Consider the following 20096-nt stretch of genomic DNA (forward strand, 5'->3'; position numbering starts at 1 on the left):
CTAAGAAAAAATAGGTGTTAAATTTTCTAGCACTGCAATCAAGTTAATCAAAGATTGCAAGTGGGGGAAAGTAGCTGCAGATAGAACTAAACCATTCATGATGTTTATTTAAGTCAGACTGCACGTGTCTTGTTTGCACCTGGGCGTGGAGATACCTACTTTCTTTACTGTGATGCTTCATAACCTCTTGCCTGAGAGAGGACTATAAATATGTGAAAATATATTGTAACCCTGTAACTTTTTCACCCCTTCACATATAGAACAATGATCCTGCAAACACTTAAGGAATTGTGTAATTTTAGTCACAACTGTAGTTCCACTGAAGTCAATGGGACTACTCAACCAACTAAATGAAGTTATGCAGTTTCCTAAAAATGTGCAATATCAAGGCCATACAATGTAACTGGCTATGAAAAGTATCTTGAGACATTTACATTTACACAATATCTTGCAATATCTTATTTTATTTATCTTGCCATACATATATTTGTATGTAATAAATACTTCTTATAAAGATAAAAATCATATTTATGCAATAACTAATTCAGTAGCAATTGCTTTGAAACTATTGTCTTCTCTCATGATATGTAATACTATTTGGTCCTTTATTTGAGTGTAAATCTTCAAATATCCTTGGAAGTGTACAGAACAGCATAATCTTGCAATGTATTTACAATCTCTGGAATCAATTCAAAGCCCCATTGCTAGTAAAGGAAACGTGGTCTCAGTCTTAAGATTTAACAATTCTACTTGAAGGCAGTGAAATATTAGTAACAGATATTAATTAACATATTAATGAGAATTAAAGGCCTGGTCCAGCAAACACTTATGTATGGGCTTAACTTTACTACTGTGAGTAGTGTTGTTGATATCAATGGAACTATTCACAGTAGTAAAGTTAAGTATGTGTGTGTTTTCAGGATTGTGGCCAAAGATCATGCTAATAAACTCAAGGAAACATCATTCACTTAGTCTGAGTGAAGCACAATGTTTATAAGCAGAGTCTTCATTTTAAATAATATTATATGTATAGTCTACTGTTTGCAAAAGCAATTAAAGTACACAAATACAAAAGAGCAGATAAATACAATGATCAGATGCAACAAATGAATATGCTGTAAAAAGAAGCCACACATTTATCATCTGATCTATAATAGATTTATATACATGGAATATATGAAATATAGCCTAAGGCAGGGGTTCTCAACCTTTTTCTTTATGAGACACCCCCCCCCCCGCCACACACACACACTGTAAAAACTCCATGGCCCACCTGTGCCACAAAAACTGTTTATTCTCATATAAAAGACAGGGCTGGCGTTAGGGGGTAGCAAGCAGGGCAATTGCCTGGGGCCCCCATGAAGCTGTTACTCAGGCTTCAGCCCCAGGTGATGGGGCTTCAGCTTTCTGCCTTGGGGCTCAGCAAGTCTAATGCCAGCTTTGCTTGATGACTCCCCTGAAACGTGCTCATGCCCCGCAGGGGGGCCTCAGGCCAGTGGTTGAGAACCACTGGCCTAAGGCAATAGAATATACATGTGTAGTAACCTTAAATAATCATGGGATGGCACTATTGCTCCATAGAAATTAATCTAACCCCGTTTGTTAACAGTCAGGGCCTGCTACCAAACTCTTTTTGAGGAGAGGAGAGAGAGTGTGTGCATTTCAAGGCTACAGGGGAGTTACATGTAGGCTTAATAATTATTAATTATTATTATTATGGAGGGCAAGTATTATTATGATACAGTAACTCCTCACTTAACGTACTCCCACTTAACGTTGTTTCAAAGTTACGTCGCTGCTCCATTAGGGAACATACTCATTTAAAGTTGTGCAATGCTCCCTTATAACGTTGTTTGGCTGACTTTACAAGGGAGCATTGCACAAGTTCCTCTTCTCCGCCTCCTCCCCCTCCCTTCCTCCCTCCCTCCCAGCGCTTCCCCCGCCGCCAAACAGCTGTTTGGTGGCGCTTAGGACTTTCTGGGAGGGAGCGAGCAGGGAAGCTGCCCCTCCCCCCCCGGCAGGCAGGGCCACCCGGAATGCAGGGCCTTTAGGGGCTGCAGGGCACTGGGCTAAGGGGGCCCCAGGGCCCTGGCCTGCAGCTCTAAAGCCCCTTTCGGAATGCGGCCCTGTGAGCACGGGCCGGAGGACTCAGGAGTAACAGGGGCAGCCACGCAGCCAGCGGCTGGAAAGAAGCAGTGCTTTCCCCTTCAAAGCCGGACGGAGAGAAGCAGCGCTTTGAAGGGGAAAGCGCCGCTTCTCTCCAGCCGCTGGCTGCGCGGCTGCCCCTGTTCCTCCTGAGTCCTCTGGCCCGTGCTCGCAGGGCCGCATTCTGAAAGGGGCTTTAGAGCTGCAGGCCAGGGCCAGAGCCCCGGGGGGGGGCAGCTCCCAGAATCGCAGCCCTGGGGGCGGTGCCGTGCTGCGCAGAGCCACCTGCACACCCCCTGCATCAAACAGGAGCTGCCCCAGGTAAGTGGTCTGCACCTCCTGCCTGCCCCAGCCCTGAGCCTCCTCCCACACCCCCACCCTGAGCACCCTCCTGCACCCTAACTCCCTCCCAGACCTCACCCCCAACCCTGAGCGCCCTCCCGCACCCTAACTTCCTCCCAGACCCTGCACCCCCAGCCCTGAGCTCCAGGGGTAAGCCAGGGGCACCTCCCCACCACAGTACAGTACAGTATATAATGCCTTTTGTCTGCCCCCCAAAAATTTCCTTGGAACCTATCCCCCCGCATTTACATTAAATCTTATGGGAAAATTGGATTAGTTTAACATCATTTCACTTAAAGTTGCATTTTTCAGAAGCATGACTACAACGTTAAGTGAGGAGTTACTGTATAATACAAGTAGCTCATTATATAAGTTGCAATTTTGACCTCTGCACTGTGTATTGGAGTTATGTAAAAATGACTATAGATGGAGATGCACTTAATAGAAGTAAGTATAAATAATAAATCAGTCCATTAGAAGATACAAATAAAGTAGTATTTCACTTAAGTAAAACTTACCTGGGAAATGATGTCTTCCTAAATTCAGACCCATTTTGTCCTCCTACATCTTTTGGAGGGGAATTTCTTTGGAACTATTTGTTTACATCTGTTATTTATAGAGTGTTTTTTTCCTCATTTGTTCTTTTATTTTTATTTCTCTCCTGCCATTCTGCTCTTTCCATGACCACCGCTGACCTCTGAATTCTGTAAATGACTTTTTGCATGTAATCACATCAAATCTGAGCTCTCAGTCGTCACCTTTTGAGGCCCCACTTGCATCTCTGCTATCATATTCCTCTATTCCTCCATGCTTTTTCTAATTCTCCTGCTTTACTGCTCCTTTGACACTCTTGGCTTTGTGGCTCTTACCATATTTCTTCTCCCTTATGTTTGGAACAGCCCCCCACTTCTTGTTTATCAAGGCAATTAACCGAACTAACAAAACTTAACTATATAAACAAACTAAACATCTATTTCAATCAGTGTGACTACTTAATATATTTCATATATGTTCAAAATGATTAAATAAGCAGATGACACAGAAGCAAACCACAAAGCAGAAGAACATGTAACCTGGAGAGATTAAATAGCAGGGGCTGCAGGGAACAAGTGGCTATTCGGTCCTAATAAATGTAAAGTCTACACAGTAAGAAGAAATAAATAGCACATATACAAAAAGATTTTAACACCAAACAGCTGCACAATAATATAACATTAAAGTTAATTTATTTCCATCATTTTCATGCAATGAAGCCCTGTGGTTGAGGCAGGCAAGGTAGAAGAACAGGACTGGAAGAGACAGTGCCCACAACAGGTCCTCTAGCTTAAAAATTGGTCCATGCTACTAGCAAGCATGGACACCTTCCAAGGAGCAGCTCAGCGGTCGAGGCTACCTGATAAGACAACTGCTTAAATGTACAGAATCATAGAATATCAGCGTTGGAAGGGACCTCAGGAGGTCATGTAGTCCAACCCCCTGCTCAAAGCAGGACCAATCCCCAACTAAATCCTACAAGTTGGGGTCAGGAGCATCTTTGACCCCTAAAAACCTGACAGCCTTGGGAACTAGGAAGAAATTACTTCCTTAAGAGAGACAGATGTCCGTGTTGTAGGGGAGACTGGAGGAGAATTTATGCCCTCCCTTGAAGAAAGCACCTGGCAGCCTGGAGGGAGGGGTGTTGTATGTATTGGGAAGTAACAAGATTCCTTCCCTCCTCCTCCTTCAAAAAAATAAAAAAGAGCGGGGGGGGGAGGGCCAATGCATTGCATTGGAGCTCAACTGCTCCTCACCACTCCCTCTGGTTGCTGCCCTACAGCTGAGTGGCCTTTAGATATGCAACCAAGAGGAAGAGGAGAGATCAGAAAGTGGTCTCTGTATCCCCGCCACTCTCAGGCAGTCAACATGGGTGACCTATACCTCTTACCCTTAAATAGTGGAGAAAGAGGTCTGAACCTGGATGGGATATTCCTCCTCTGTCCCTCACAGGCAGCAGACCAAATGGCAATAGGTCACTTTGCATGAAATTATGATAGGATCGTGGGTATCTCAGTGCAGTGGTCCCTTGTAGCATATTCCTTTACACAGCCTCCACCTCACTAACTAGGGGTACGTCTATACTTACCCGCTGGTTCGGCGGCAAGCAATCGAACTTCTGGGTTTGATTTATCGCGTCTTGTCTGGACGCGATAAATCGAACCCAAAAGTGCTCGCCGTCGACTTCGGTACTCCTACTCGGTGAGAGGAGTACGCGGAGTCGACGGGGGATCCTGCCTGCCACGTCTGGACCGCGGTAAGTTCGAACTAAGGTACATCGACTTCAGCTACGTTATTCACGTAGCTGAAGTTGCGTATCTTAGTTTGAATTGGGGGGTTAGTGTAGACCAGCCCTAGAGGAGGAATACTCCTTTCCAGCCCCTACCCACGCTTCCAGATTCTTTCTTGGGGAAGTGGCACAGAGGCTCCTCTGGCCTCCCTGTTCGTAAGTGACAACTTTACAAGAAGTTATGGGGAAGCCTGAAGTTTCTCTGTAACACGTAAATAGAAGATTTTTTTCTGCTGGTGCTCCTTTGTAAACTGTTGTGGGTTTTAAGTAAAGCAAAGTAACCCATTCAGTTACTGTGCTTTTATTTCACACTTCCACATCACACATGCACACCTGTCGTTCTTGGGAAGGGTTTTTCATAGCATTTCCCAATGCACCCCCCCCCCCCCCAGCTCTGTACACTTGCTATTACTATTATTTATGTTTATGAATGATGGTTGCACCGAGCTGCCCCAGTCCCGGAGCAGACCCTGCGCGCGCTGCCCGCACACAGCACTAAAGCTGAGGCGGAACGTGGCCTCCAGCAGATGCCTCCCGCCTGGAACAGACCACATCCCGAGTCGCGCAGCGTTCTAAAGCGTTCCAAAGGGGCGGCTCTGAAAGAAGCTCGCGCACGTCACATCCCCCAGACCCCATAGCAACAGCAGCAGCCCGACGACTCCCAAGTGCTCCACGTCACCGGCCGCCCTCTCCTCGCTTTACGGCCAGCTTGGGCTTTACGACAGCGCCGCAGGCCGGGAGGGGGAGGCGGATGTTTTCTCCGGCTGTCGAAAATAAACCGCGATTTACGGCAAAGCGAGGGCACGTCAACAGCTATGGCGGAAGGGGAAGAGGCGCTGCCGAGCAGCTGGTGAGTGAGATCCCGTCACCCCCTCCCGCGCCCGGGAGCGAGCCCCGGGCCCGATCCCCTTCTCCGCTCTCAGCCGGCCCGGGGGACTTGCCCCTGGGCGGGACAGTGGAGCCCCCCCGGCTGCGCCTCCCTGGGCAGGGACGGGGGGAGCCGGCCCGGGGCAGCCTCGCGGGAGGGCCTCTTGTCTGGGCCGGCCCGGGGCAGCGGCAGCAGCATCCCTGGCGAGCTCGGCTCCCTCCGCGCCGGGGGGCGGCGGCGGTGGTGACGGGTCTGGTCGGCTCCCGGGAGCTGGTGTCGCCCGGTGAAAAGGCTTTGCCCGCCCAGAGCCGCCAGCTGCCTCCGGCGCTTCCTTTGGTTTAGTTCAGTCTCCTCTGCGCGACCGGCTAGTGCGGGGAGCTGGACTGAGCTCTTCCCAGAGACGTTTTCTTCCTCCTCTGAGCTAGGTCCCATCTCACGGGCTTTACCCCTAGAAAGTGCCGTGCCCCTGGAGAAGCTCAGAGAGAGAGAGCCCCCCCCTCCATTCCTTCAGAGGCAATCTCCTTCAATGGCCTCAGTGATGGGATTTTCGTCTGTGTGCGCCCCTTAGCTAGTCCACATGCCATTTTTGCTGCCTACCTGGCTTCTTATGGTCACTTGAGACTAAATCTTGCTCCCTTCCACATACACGCCTCCAAACTTCCTTTGGTTCCCTTGTGTGCAGCCACCTATGCAGTTGCCCCACTCGTTGTGATTTTCCAATTCCCAATCACCTGTTTTGGCCCACTTGTCTTACTGTCTGTGTATGTAGAGTCTACATTTAGTACAGTACTAGGTATGCTTTCTATTGATCAGTCTAGTCCTAATGTAAAGGAACTGTATTTGATGTGAATGTTGGTGTAACTAAGGCCTGGTCTACATCTAAAACATGAACAACGTAGTAAGGTCAACCTGACTCCCACTGTAGATGCAGCTAGGTCAGGGGTGGGCAAACTTTTTGGCCTGAGGGCCACATCTGGGTGGGGAAATTGCATGCAGGGCCACGAATGTAGGGCTGGGGCAGAGGGTTGGGGTGCGGGAGGGGGTGCGGTGTGCAGGAAGGAACTCAAGGGAAAGGGTTGGGGTGCAGGAAGGGTGTGGGGTGTACGAGGGGGCAGAGGGTTGGTGCAGGGAGGGGTGTGGAGTGTGGCGGGGGGCTCAGGGCAGGGGATTGGGGGCTCAGGACAGGGGGTTGAGGTGCTGGAGGGGTGCAGCAGGGTGCTCAGGGCAGGGGTTTGGGGTGCAGGAGTGGTGTGGCAGAGGGTTGGGGTGAAGGAAGGGTGTGGGGTGTGGCAGGGGGCTGGGATGCAGGAGGAGTGCGGCAGGTGGCTCAAGGCAGGGGGTTGGAGTGCAGGGTGCAGGAGGGGTTTGGGGTGTGGGCTCCGGCCCAGCGCCGCTTACCTTGAGCGGCTCCAGGGTGGCAGCAGCGCACAGCAGGGAACTGCAGCCAATGGGAGCTTTGGGGGAGGTACCCACGGGTGAGGGCAGTGCGCAGAGCCCTCTACCTCCCCCCTTCCCCTCAGAGGCCACAGGGACATGGTGCTAGCTACTTCTGGGAGCAGCACGGGGCCAAGGCAGGCAGGGAGCCTGCCTTAGCCCTGTGGCACTACGGGTGTGGCCATCCGGATCCGGCCCGCGGGCTGTAGTTTGCCCCACCCCTCCCCACCTCAAGTGAATGGAAGCTCCACTTCTCATGGGGGTGGATTTATTACACTGACAGAAAAAACCCTGCCATTGCTATAGGAAGCGTCTGTGCTACTGCAGCTGTGCCATTTGTAGTATAGACATATGCTGACAGCAATTGCTATCTCTGTACTATGACCATACGAGTCCTGCATGTATGGCTCTCGAGGGGTTAAATCAGGGGTCGGCAACCTTTCAGAAGTGGTGTGCCGAGTCTTCATTTATTCACTCTAATTTAAGGTTTCACGTGCCAGTAATACATTGTAACCTTTTTGAAGGTCTCTTTCTACAAGTCTATAATATATAACTAAACTATTGTTGTATGTAAAGTAAATAAGGTTTCAAAATGTTTAAGAAGCTTAATTTAAAATTACATTAAAATGCAGAGCCCCCCGGACTGGTGGCCAGGACCCAGGCAGTGTGAGTGCCACTAAAAATCAGCTTGCGTGCCGCCTTCGGCACACGTGCCATAGGTTGCCTACCCCTGGGTTAAATCATTCCTCCAACTACTGAGTTTTGTTCATTTGCAATTGTAAACTGACTGCATTCTTCTGGTTACAGAAAAGTTAATAAAGTACAGTGTTCATTAATTAAGATTTATGAAGCACATTGTACAGGTAAAGCGCTGTATAAATGCTAAGTGTTGGCAATTCTTAATAAAGATCTACTCATAAGGATATATAATTATGCACTAAAGCAGTGGTTCTTAACTGTTTCAGGGGTCTGCCAAGCAGGGCTGACATTAGACTTGCTGGGGCCCAGGCAGAAAGCCAAACCGCCACAGCTTGGGGTGAAGCCCGGGGCCCCAAGCCCTGCCACCTGCAGTTGAAGGTCCATCAATGGCTTGTAGCCATGATGGACGGGGATGCTGTCCCTAGCCTCTGTTTGTCAGAAGCTGGGAATGGGCGACAGGGGATGGATCACTTGGTGATTACCTGTTCTGTTCATTCCCTCTAGGGCACCTGGCATTGGCCACTGTCAGAAGACAGGATACTGGGCTAGATGGTCCTTTGGCCTGACCCAGTATGGCCGTTCTTATTTAGCCAAAGCCTTAGCAACTTAGCTTCGCATGGCCCCCTGTGGTGTGGGGACCCGGGCAATTGCCCTGCTTGCTACCCCCTAACACTGGTCCTGGCTTTTATATGCAGAAAAACAGTTGTGGCACAGGTGGGCTGTGGAGTTTTTATAGCATGTTGGAGGGAGAGGCTCAGAAAGAAAAAGGCTGAGAACCCCTGCACTAGAGCACCCACTTGTAAAACTGTTGAGTCTTGGAACATTGAAGCATAATCCTTGAGATGAAATCTGAATCATGTTAAAGAATCTTTGAAAAAATACTCCAGTCCTACCAGTTCCAATATTAATTGCTGAGAGTACAAGCAACCTTCAAGATCTCAAAACATTGCTAAAATGCTTTTTAAAAAACTAAATAGTGAGTTCTGCATGAGCAATGCTGGTTCCATACAGTTTCACTGAAAAAATATGAAGATTTTACCACGTGTGGCCTGTATTTATACCATGCTGAATAGTAACATTCAGATCTACACCTCTACCCCGATATAACACAAATTCTGATATAACGCGGTAAAGCAGTGCTCCGGGGGGGCGGGGGGATGCGCACTCCAGTGTATCAAAGCAAGTTCGATATAACGTGGTTTCATCTATAACGCAGTAAGATTTTTTTGGCTCCCGAGGACAGCGTTATATCGAGGTAGAGGTGTAATTGGAATAAACTAAACAGGGATGGTATTATTTGAATGGGAGAGCTTCCCAGTGAAAACTTTGGCATTGTAGGGAGTTGTGGGGATGATGCACTAGGTAAGATTTTTCTTTCAGAAACAAAAACTACATTATGATGTCAAGTGTCACCGTGTTGCTAACAGTATATCTTTTGGAGAATTAATGGTCTGGCCCAAATTTCAATCTATGTAATTACCCTTTTGCCTGTCCCCACTAAATTCCATCTGCTTTTTTATTTAATTTATTGTGTTTTGTATATAATGTTTCAATGTGCTGTTAAGTACCTGTTTTGCTCAAGAGGTAGTTGTAATTTAAGGGGTGAATGAAGTGTTGTCTCTGGATAGCATGCAAAGAAATTTGGGATATTTCTTGATGATGTAAAATTCCATGTTAATGTAAGATTTGAGAGCATAACACTGTATTTGGCATTGCTGGTTGAAACATTCATATCAAGGTGTAGACACCATTTTGTTTTCCTCTTCATCCCAACTATCATCTAGGCCGTGGTCCTGGATTCAGATCCCATGGGTAGAACTCCACTGGAGTCAGAGGCTCCCTGTTGATGCAAGGATTCACCTATACAGATCTGATTACAGGATCAGAGTTTGTGATAATATCCTGAATTTGTAGGATCTAGAAACATTTAATGACACATACTACCCTTAATCCTTTCACAAAACGTGCAGGTTTGTGAATATAGATCAGTGATGAGGCGTGGCCCTTTGGACAAATGACCTGGATCAGTTAAAAGCCAGCAAAAAGTTGTAGATCCTGAAGATCCCAGATTGAATGCTTGATAGGTGATTTTTCTTCATTTTTATTTAAAGAAAAGCATGTCACCAGATAGTATGCTTTAAAAATATCAATATGTTGTAGAGAGACACTGGGAGGAGGTTGTCATTTTGTCTCACTAGTTCCAGAGAAGTTTAAGGACAAAATACATGATTTCTACAAATACAGAGAAACTTAGTGAAACAGTCATTTGGATCCAAGTACAAGGAAAATTACACTTTTGTCAGAGGAGAACATAGTAGAAAAAGTACCTTAAACCTATTTACTAAAGAAATTCTGTAGGAAACCTACAGTCTTCTGTGGTGTAATAGTCAGTTTATTTTTCTCTTTAGTGGTTAATTGTAAATACCTGTTGGAATCCAGAGTTCTTCCTTTATTTCTTGAAGAACAGATTTATGAAAATTTGAGGCATATTGGGTAACAGAACTCTATTTTAGCTCATAAATCGAGGAAAACGATAAAATTATTTTCTGATTTTAAAAGAAACAAATTGTAAATTTTAGGGTGATGATTAGAGTGTATAGTCAACAGATAATAACCAGAAGTTTTTGTTTTGATATGGGGATATACTTTGAAACAATGTGCTACATTGTTATGATCCACTTCATGGTAGTTTTATTTGTTTTGACTTCTTTTTTTAGTAGGAAGTATTTATTTAATACATGGTTGCAAAATAAGTCATTTTAGCCAATTTGCCACTTTTGGGTAAACGTGATGTGCGAATTCAGCAATATCATTACTTTTGTTTGAGGCTAGAATAGTTATCGACATCTAACCCTAAATGCATTGTGAAATAGACAATGAGTGGAAACACTTAAATGAAACAAATAGTTTGCGTTCCTTTTTTTAGCATATTTTTGGTATGTCCCTACTTGTGCATACACACATTTTTCTCACTGAAAAATTAAGTGTAATTTAAAAGTTTGAAACATCAGTTGAGAAGGAGATAAAATACATCCTATTTAGTTTCCCTTACATCAGGATTACATTTAAAACTATAGTGATATGATGCAAACATGGTTATGAACCTACAACATTTCATAAATTCAGCATTGCTGGTTTAACTTTTCCTCCTTAATTTGAAGTAGTGTGATGAGACTGAAATAAAAGAGCCAGAGACGCACAAGGTGGTTATCTGGTTCTGTACATGTCTTCATAGGACTCTACTTTCACCAAAGAAGTTCTTTTGTGAAAGTAAATTTGAACTGTATCTGTTTTCGGTTCTGAGTGAGAGAGTACTATTTTCCTAATAGATCTCTGCTAGCAGCCCTGCTTGTGCTAGCATGGATCTCCACACACATTCCCCATATCTCCTGTGATAACAGCAATGCCATATATGCTCCTGCTTTCTCCTTTTTCTGCCCATGTTCCTGATAATCCCAAGATGTAAGGCATTTAAAGGGGCAGGCGCCAATGCCATGGTGCCAGCAGATGAAACATTGATAGGGACTCAAAATTCAGGTCCTGTTTAGACTTGTTACATTTCTCAACTTATTTTTTTTATTATTGTTAATTGCTTTAAGGTTAAATTAAGTGACCAATAAGGCAGTGGGTGCTAGGTGCATAAGTGGGATGGGAGTGTGACAGGCTGTACTGATGGCAGCCTTGTTTTTGTCCCCAGAAGTACAGGGAGCATGTATGTAGATCCATACCTAACAAATACATGCTTACAGTACCGCTTGCTACCATGAAGATGGGCAGTATATTAAAGCAAATAATGAGTAGCTATGATGCTAGGCTGTCGTCTAAGGAGGGTAGATACAAGTAATGAGAGCATCTTTTCAAGTACAGTAGCACAAACAGATCTATGAACAGCATATGGCTAAGCAGTGTAGCAATCTGGGTGGAGATAATTGTTTTTAAGGTTTGTACAGACTAATGAATGAGTGTGATGGTTTATCAGAAGGGTATGTATCACTGACTGACTATAAACAAGAATAGATAAAATAATCTAATTTTGGGTTAGCCTGTGGATGCCACATGGATTTAAGCTAAATAGGGGAGAAAAGCAACATTGTAATTTCTTATTGCAAGATATCTAAGTGTCTTTCTCAGAACAAAAAATGTAAGGGGTAAATTTTCAAAGCATCGTCCCAGTGATGGTCTTTGATCTACGATAGCTGTGCAGCTGCATAAAGGGTCGCTGGACTGCCAGATATGTGAAAGTAATAGTTCATCAGTAGTTTTGCCTCTCTGTTCAGCCTCTCCTCTGTCTGTGATCTGGTTCCAGAAATATTTTTCTGCTGTCTCTCTGTCCTGCTTGTTTACCTCACAACAGCTTCCGGTCTGATTTGGCAGCCTTGTCATGTGTATGCCAAGGTTATGGAGCTTCTTCACACGTGTGGAAGGAGCTGACTGCAAACCTAACAGAAATATTAGGTCTGGTTTTATCATGCAGGTCCTATCAACGTTATTTGAAAGTGCTCATCTTAACTCTATGCACCCCATTGAAATTGAAGGGTTAAGAATTAAATATCTTAATTTGGCTTTTACATTTTAATTGTGGTCTTATTAGGTGACTGTCTTTCTAATAAGAACTTTCCAGGAACTCAACACACTCAGTAATTTATGTGAACTTCCATAAAGACTAACAGGAGTTGGGATCAGAGGTACTGTAGTTAGAGATGAAAAATGCCTACTAGATGCTTGAATTTATCCCACTACAAGGGTAAGATATAGTCCCAGATGCATTCAGTTAGAGATCATATTGATGTTATGCTTGATCTTATATAAAAGGCCAAGAAAAAGTGTGCGCGCTCTCTCTCTATATAGATATAGATATAAAATCATTTGTATTGCGAGGAGCATGGGGATTCCTTTTGTTTAGACTTTTAGCTTAGTTTTATTTATGATGACCAAAAAAAACACCTTGTTTATCAGAAGTAGCGTGCTGTTTGGTCAAACTTTCCTGAGTGGTTTATATTCAGCATTACAAACTAATTCAGTAAACCATACGATTACTAGATACTTTCGATGTATTGTTATAATATTTACAAACTTACACATGCAAAATTTATTTGCATAACTAATTTGCTAAGAAAATAATTTTCAACCATAGACGTGATGAAATGTCACTACAGTGAAACCTGCCTTAAGTAACCTATCAGCCACCCATGGCACTTGCTAAAATAGGTCCTTAGTAAAAGTGAGTGTTTATGAACATTGAATTCAAATCGCACTAGAAATTTTGAGGAAGTTTCAGACTAGTTTCTGGTGGTTTTTAGAGATTAAAGGTAAAATCTCAGCTTCATTTGTTTATTCTAATTGGAAAAGTTCTGGAAAAGAAACTGTACTGCAAAGTAATGACTTATGTACTGTATCTCGTGAAAAGCAGCATTCTGTAATTGTGCTTCCCAAATCCATCCAAGGTAGTACTGGTGAGTAGGAAAATTCTGCTTATGTAATTATTCATTTAGTAATATTTATTGGTGGTCATTACCAAGCACCTTGGTGCCTTACATACATAAACATTATATAAAAAGTACAAGTCTTTAAACATAAAAGGCCCAACAGGAGACCGACTTCTCTTCATCCTAACCTCCTGCCCAAGTTTTAAAAGCCTTGGTCAAGCAAGTCTTGCTGTATATCCTGAAGTTTGCTGAACTTGGGTTCTAATAGACCAGGGGTCGGCAAGCTTTCAGAAGTGGTGTGCCGAGTCTTCATTTATTCACTCTAATTTAAGGTTTCACGTGCCAGTAATACATTTTAACGTTTTTAGAAGGTCTCTTTCTATAAGTCTATAATATATAACTAAACTATTGTTGCATGTAAAGTAAATAAGGTTTTTTAAAATGTTTAAGAAGTTTAATTTAATTTTAAATGAAGATGTAGAGCCCCACGGACTGGTGGCCAGTACCCAGGCAGTGTGAGTGCCACTGAAAATCAGCTCGCGTGCCGCCTTTGGCACACGTGCCATAGGTTGCCTACCCCTGTAATAGACTGATGGGGGAGTGTATTTCAGAGGCAAGGGCCCTCTATTAAGAGAGACCTGCTGTTAGCTGTAAAGAGGCTAATTCCAGGCATCAGCAATGGTATGCCTTGTGCAAGAGAATTGGTTTGTCAGATAAATGGTCCAGCCACTAATCAGGACTTTATAGACTGTAACCAAAACTTTGAATTGTACCCAGATAAAAGCAGAGAAGCCAGCACAGAATGTAAACCAAAGCTATTAAGGGCTCTTAGCAGCTTGCCTTATTCGAGAGATGAGATGCTATGCTGTATTCTTCCCAAAGGAGGTATAATAAATGTAGTTTGTAATGGACTGACTTTTGTGCAGGCCTTCACCAGTCATATGAAGGACAGGAGCCCAGCTCATTTGCAGCTTGCTCTTGTAGTTTCTTGCTGTAATATCCCTTTCATAAGTAACATTAAAATCAGTCTGAATCTGATTTTTTTTTTTTTTTTTTTTTTGGAGGAAAATCAAAACAAAATGGAAAGCTCCCATTAGCAATTGAGACTCTGCTCTCTTACCAAGCCATGGTAAACTCAGTGGATTACATCACCCACCATTCTGAACAGTCTTTGTAGGTGTGATAGAGGAAAAGAATGTCTGATTGTCATAGCCACAGCAGAGTAATATAAACAACTTCTGTGTTGCAGTCCATCTATGTAAGGTGATAACACCTGTGTAGTGACAAACCATGCTATCCGTTCAGTACTCTTCAAGGTCAGGCAGTAGACCAGTGCCATCCCTCTTTTTTGCTCCACAGGGCACAAAGTACTGATGATAGAATTTCTGGGGAATGACTGACTGTTTTAAGCTGGTATTATATGGTTGGGTATTTTCCCCCCTGTGTGATCGTTTCCATTTGCGTTATGGCAAAAGCCAATTTTGATACAAGTACAAATACACAGCTCTTTAATCTGTAAATACCAGCTACTGGTAGCTGCAGAATTAAAACTAGTGGGTCCATTAGAAATTCTCTTCCAGGTGTGTTTGTAATTAGTCTGCTTAATTATTTCCGGAATAGTTATTCCATAGGTATGTTGGTCTTTAATTACATTCTCTCCAAAACATGTTGAAACGTGGTTTATATATTACAGTCTGAGGCTCTAGCTACACTATGACTTTTAACCAGTTAATTATGTAGCTGGTGGTAACCATAGTTTGTTTCCACACACATGGTTAATACTTGGATAGTAAACTGTAGCCGCTAACCATATTTTACCCATGCTATAGGCCTAATCTGGCACTTGATTGTCTATCTCTCTAATCGGTTTGACACACTGAGTTCAGAGTTTTACAATACCATGGGACCTCCTAATTGTGCCTGCTTAACAGGATTGGTGGCTTCTCCTTCCACTCCCTCCTCTGTGCACCTGGATATCCCACAGTGCATTGCCCACATGCTGCTGGTTCTGATCTGTGTGTATGTCCTCCAGGTGCTTTATCTTCTTCTATGGAAGAATGGGTTTGTTGCCCACATTTTCCAGAATGCACTGGTACAAATATAATTAGACAATTTAGGGGTGTCTGAACAAACAGGGTTGCATATTTTTGCCCAACTGTGTGTCAGTATGTGGACACCACTCAACCATGTTTGTCCTATGTGTTAAGGAATGCTAATTTATTTTGCCTTGCTGGGTTATATGCCTAAATTGCAGGCATTAAAACCGTAGAGCATATTGTGCTGATAATATTCACTGGGTAGTGCTGTGCTGTGTGCAACGTCTGGTGTTTGTCAAATGGAGTTTGACCCTGTGGTTGCCACCTGTCAAACTGGACTTCTGAACAGAACATTAATTTCAACTAGGTACAGGTTACATTATTGTGCTAATAACAGATTGCACAAGAGGAAACATATGAAAAAGAAATCAAGTGGCTATTGTGGCCATTTTATAAATACTTGAGAACCGCAAAACAGCCCTCACTAAATTTTTTAGTTGTGTTTTTATTTTATCTCGTGTTCTATATGGATCAGGCTTTCTGAAGTCTTAAGACACAGAAAGGATTTGTTCACCACCCAAGTGAATTCAGGTTTGCAAATATTTTGGTTGCTTTATTTTCTCATTTGGTTTGTATTCATCAATGAGGATCTCTTCTATTTGGGAGATTATTCAAGTGGGCAGCTTGGCTTTCCTCATGTCTCTGTTAGATGGGAGTGAAAAGTTATAACTGAATTGCTCTAATGAATGGTGTTATGAGCTATTTATTAAGGGTATAGGTAGGAAGCATTATACTACAATAGATAAAACATTAAGCTTTGCAGCTACTGCTGGTTCTTTAGACTCCCCAATTTAGAATCATAACCCTCTTGACATAACCGTACTGCTAAGACGGTCATTTATTGCACAGCTATGAAGACAACTTTGCTGTCTCTCATCTAAAATCAGCAACTGCTCTAACATGAACATGCATAATAGCTTTGGGAAGGTATGTGTGGGGCGGGTTCCTCTCCAACAGATTATGTATCTGTAATCTATTTCAAGGGTTCTGGGGAGCTGCTTATTAAACTCTAATAACTTTTAATTACAGACTAACATGCTTTGGTCAGGCAAGATACCTGCCCTTACCTTAGACTGTAAACTCTTTGTACGTGTACAGTGCCTTGAACAATGAGGTCCTGATCTGGGTTGGGGCTTCTAAGCACTTCCGCTATACAAATAATAGATTAAAAAAAAAAAACCTAGAAAAGTAAACCTCTTCTTACAAAGTCTTACTACGTTTTCATCCAAACTGGGTGTGAATATGTTGGCTTTCACACAATATAATCTACATATAAAATCTGATTTGCTTATAAGCCTATTGGAAAAAGACACAAACAATTGTGCAGGTACTTAACTTTAACATCTAACATCCTGTGTAGTTTTCAATGGGACACATGGATGCTTAAAGTTAAACGTGTGCATAAATGTTTACAGGTTTGGGTCTTTGCCTTTTTTGAAATATAGAGATTAATCTTTAGAAAATCAGATTTTGTGTGTGTGTGTGTGTGTGTGTCTTTCTCTTTTAAGAGACTAGAGTTGATATGTCTTGATCAAGGAATTCCATTGGGCGTGGGTAGTTAAACATTAAAATTAGCATACTAAACTCAGCAGCTGACTTGCTATATCCACTACAGGAATATGAACTGTAGCTACTGAAGACCATGGGCAGATACATACCATAAGAAAAGTGCCCAAATGTGAGGCATTTTATTGGGTCTGCTATAGAATGTTCGAATTTAATGTCAGCCAGTACCACAATTCTTCCTTATGAAACATACTTTTTTAAAGGACAGTGAAGTTCACTAAGTAGAAAGTGGTGTGGCATCAGTAGTTACTAACAGAGGGCTTGAACTGATAACCCTTTAGTACCCACATGTGCAAGTATATAAATTGATTCACAAGATACACATCTCTGTATTTTGGGGTAGAATCATTCTGTACTTAATATATGTCAAGTGTGTCATGCTCCACTCACTCTGTAGACAAACTGTTTAACTGTCATTTCTGCTACCCCATTGCACCTGCCGTTTTGCCATCACTGTAACTTCACATGAAATTGTAGGAGGTAGCTCAGCAGGTGCATTCAGTCTGCAAGTGTGTGGAATGTTCAACTGCAGCCATCAAGAAGATATTTATCTGTTAAAAATACGTGCAGAGTTTTCACTTTCTGAATAATCACCTGTTTTGTCTACATTTAAACATTTTTGGTGAGACATTAAAAAAAAATTCTTACAACTAGAACATCTTGAGTATTCCATTATATGCTAACATGTTAGATTGTGGTATTAGTGTTAAAAGCTTTTTGATATCTTTTCAATCCATTGATTTTGTTGGGGGGGTTTTTTGTTTTCTTTTATGTTTGCCACACTAATTATGCCAGATAAAACTGAAGACTAGGTTAATTAATTGGTTAACATCCTATGACATGAATGCGTCTGAAAAAGGAAATACGGAGTTAAGAGGTAACTATTTATAAACCTCTGATATTTTCTAGTATCTAGGTCATCTAATGATTTATTTAATGAGACATTGCCACCTAATTTAGGTCCCGAATTTGCATTTGAATGTGTAATGTGTGGGTGAAAAAAATGCTTCCTTAGACTCTCTAACATATCAATGAAAATAGTGCAGCTCCTTAGGTTTAAACATTCTTCTGCAATGTTAGACCAATTTTGTAGTAATGTGCCACTTCATGAGAACCAGAAAATGAAATAATTCATTTTCATTATTTAAGCTGAGTGGAATTAGAAGTCAAGCAGACCACACACACATTGTAAAAAATAAATTAGGTTTTACAGTATTTGGTTTCAATAATCTAAGTTTTTATAAATAATCAGGTCAGGAAACTTATTTTTAAATATTTGGTTTTTTTGGGTTGATGGCATCCTCCATCTTGGAGGGATCTTTAGCGGATATCATCACGTGTATACATACAGGACGATACTGAATAATCAAAACATTTTTCTGTTTAAAGTACTTTTAAATGTATTAAAAAAAATTTCTGTAGGGAAAAAGACCTTGAAGAAGCTCTAGAAGAAGGAGGTTGTGACCTTGAAACAGTAAGAAACATAATTCAAGGGAGACCACTGCCTGCTGATTTGAGGGCCAAAGTCTGGAAGGTAACTATGACTTTAAATAAAGAGGATAATACTTGCAGATATATTTTTATTTGAAGCTGATGACTTCAGTATCATGAATAATTATAAAATGATTACCCCCCCCCCCATTTGTGTGTGCATATGTGCCATGCAGAATTCTGAAATTTGTGTTAATTCAGTTTTGAAATGTTTACTCTTCTTTGAGCTTAAAGCTGTAGAGTTCATTGAGTGCAGTAACTAGATCTCTGCAGAGGTACAGCCAGTAATGCTTTGAAGAACTGTTTGTTTTCAGATTGCACTGAATGTTGTAGGAAAAGGGGACAGTCTGGCATCGTGGGATGGTTGTTTAGATCTACCAGAACAGAGCATAATTCACAAGGATTGCCAAGAGCTAATTGGTAAGTTTGATAACTATATTTCTGTAATGCCTGCTCTCTTAGTGTCATGTTGTTTAACATAATTACCTTCACTAGTATTTAAACTGTGAAGGGGATTTTGGGTGGGGAAGGTAAAAGCTTAGCACAGAAGAATAATTGAATATCTTCGATGTGCAAGCAGAACTTTATCTTTGAAAGGAAGACATGAAGGAAGTGCAAAGTATTATCTGTTGTGATGAACTGCATAATCCAAACACAATCCAATGGAAAAAGGGCTGTGACTGAGACTGTTGAAAAATGTAAATTACCACTTTCAAAAAAGTTGGTCTATTGCATTTGATGTTTTTTATATAATGCCCTTCAGGTTTTGAACTTTGGGATGAGTTGCCAGTTTATGCCAAAGAGCGACACAGTGCCTCCTAACACCATGATAAAACATTGATTCAGTGCTGACTCTCAGGTTCATTTAATCATCAATACCACTTCCTACAGCTTTTGAGGGAGGAACAGTCTCCCATCGGCTACAGCAGTGTATAATACTTCTGTAACACAGTTGCACATATTTTAGCTATATTTTTAAAAGCAATCTAAAAAAAGGAACTCTTTTTTATAACGTGGAGCAGGGTTACTTCCAGTGACTTCATATAGGAAAGAGAAATAAACTTAAATGGATATTGTCAATTTAAATTACTCTTTTGTCTAGAACTTTTTGTCAACTGTAGTAAGACGGGACCCCTAAGCTTACTAGAATTGAAAGATGAGAGAGGGAATTCCTTTTCTTTTTCAGTCCTCCCCCCCTCCAACCCCACCCTCCTGTGCCAGTCAGTTTCCCCTTTTTGTTTAGGTATTTCACAGGCAACATAAGAAGAAGTGATAAATAACATAGGAAAATGCCATTTTAAAAATACAATATTTGTCAGGAAGATTAAGTGGCAAGTGTTTTATCTGAAAATACTCCTAACTCATTTTTATGCAAAAGTGATTAACTTTTAAGTTGATGACATCCCTTTAGTAATTTTGGCAATCCCTACCTTTGCATTTTAATTCTTCCGGTTCCTGTTTTTGTTTGGTTTACTTTCAAGCTATGCTGCAAAGCCAGTCTTAGGTTCTCTAAGAGGGAGGAGATCTGAGTGGATTAGATGAAGGAAATGTCAGAGTATTGTGTGGTTTGGGGGTGATCTATAGTTTTTGATGCTGGTCCAGTTATATAACTTATGGTTTTATGCCTGCAAGCAGAGCTATGGGTGAGCAGGTTTTTAATAAATTATATACTGTATATTCTAAACTCCAGCCAATAACTAGTTATC

At 42.2% G+C, this 20096-nt stretch overlaps 1 protein-coding gene across 2 annotated transcripts in view; it reads left to right on the forward strand.

Moving 5' to 3' along the window:
* The first annotated feature begins 5583 nt into the window (after positions 1-5583).
* The window catches only part of TBC1D23 (TBC1 domain family member 23), a 44943-nt gene continuing 30430 nt past the window's right edge, over positions 5584-20096 (forward strand). For both annotated transcript variants that reach the window (XM_026659029.2, XM_026659030.1), the window contains exons 1-3: positions 5584-5660; positions 18322-18433; positions 18705-18810. In XM_026659029.2, coding sequence (XP_026514814.1) covers positions 5626-5660; positions 18322-18433; positions 18705-18810 — 253 coding nt within the window. In that variant the 5' untranslated portion in view covers positions 5584-5625. The remainder of the gene's footprint in view (positions 5661-18321; positions 18434-18704; positions 18811-20096) is intronic.

Source organism: Terrapene carolina, unplaced genomic scaffold, assembly GCF_002925995.2.
Source record: "Terrapene carolina triunguis isolate 2854851 unplaced genomic scaffold, T_m_triunguis-2.0 Scaffold558, whole genome shotgun sequence".
NCBI lineage: Eukaryota > Metazoa > Chordata > Testudines > Emydidae > Terrapene > Terrapene triunguis.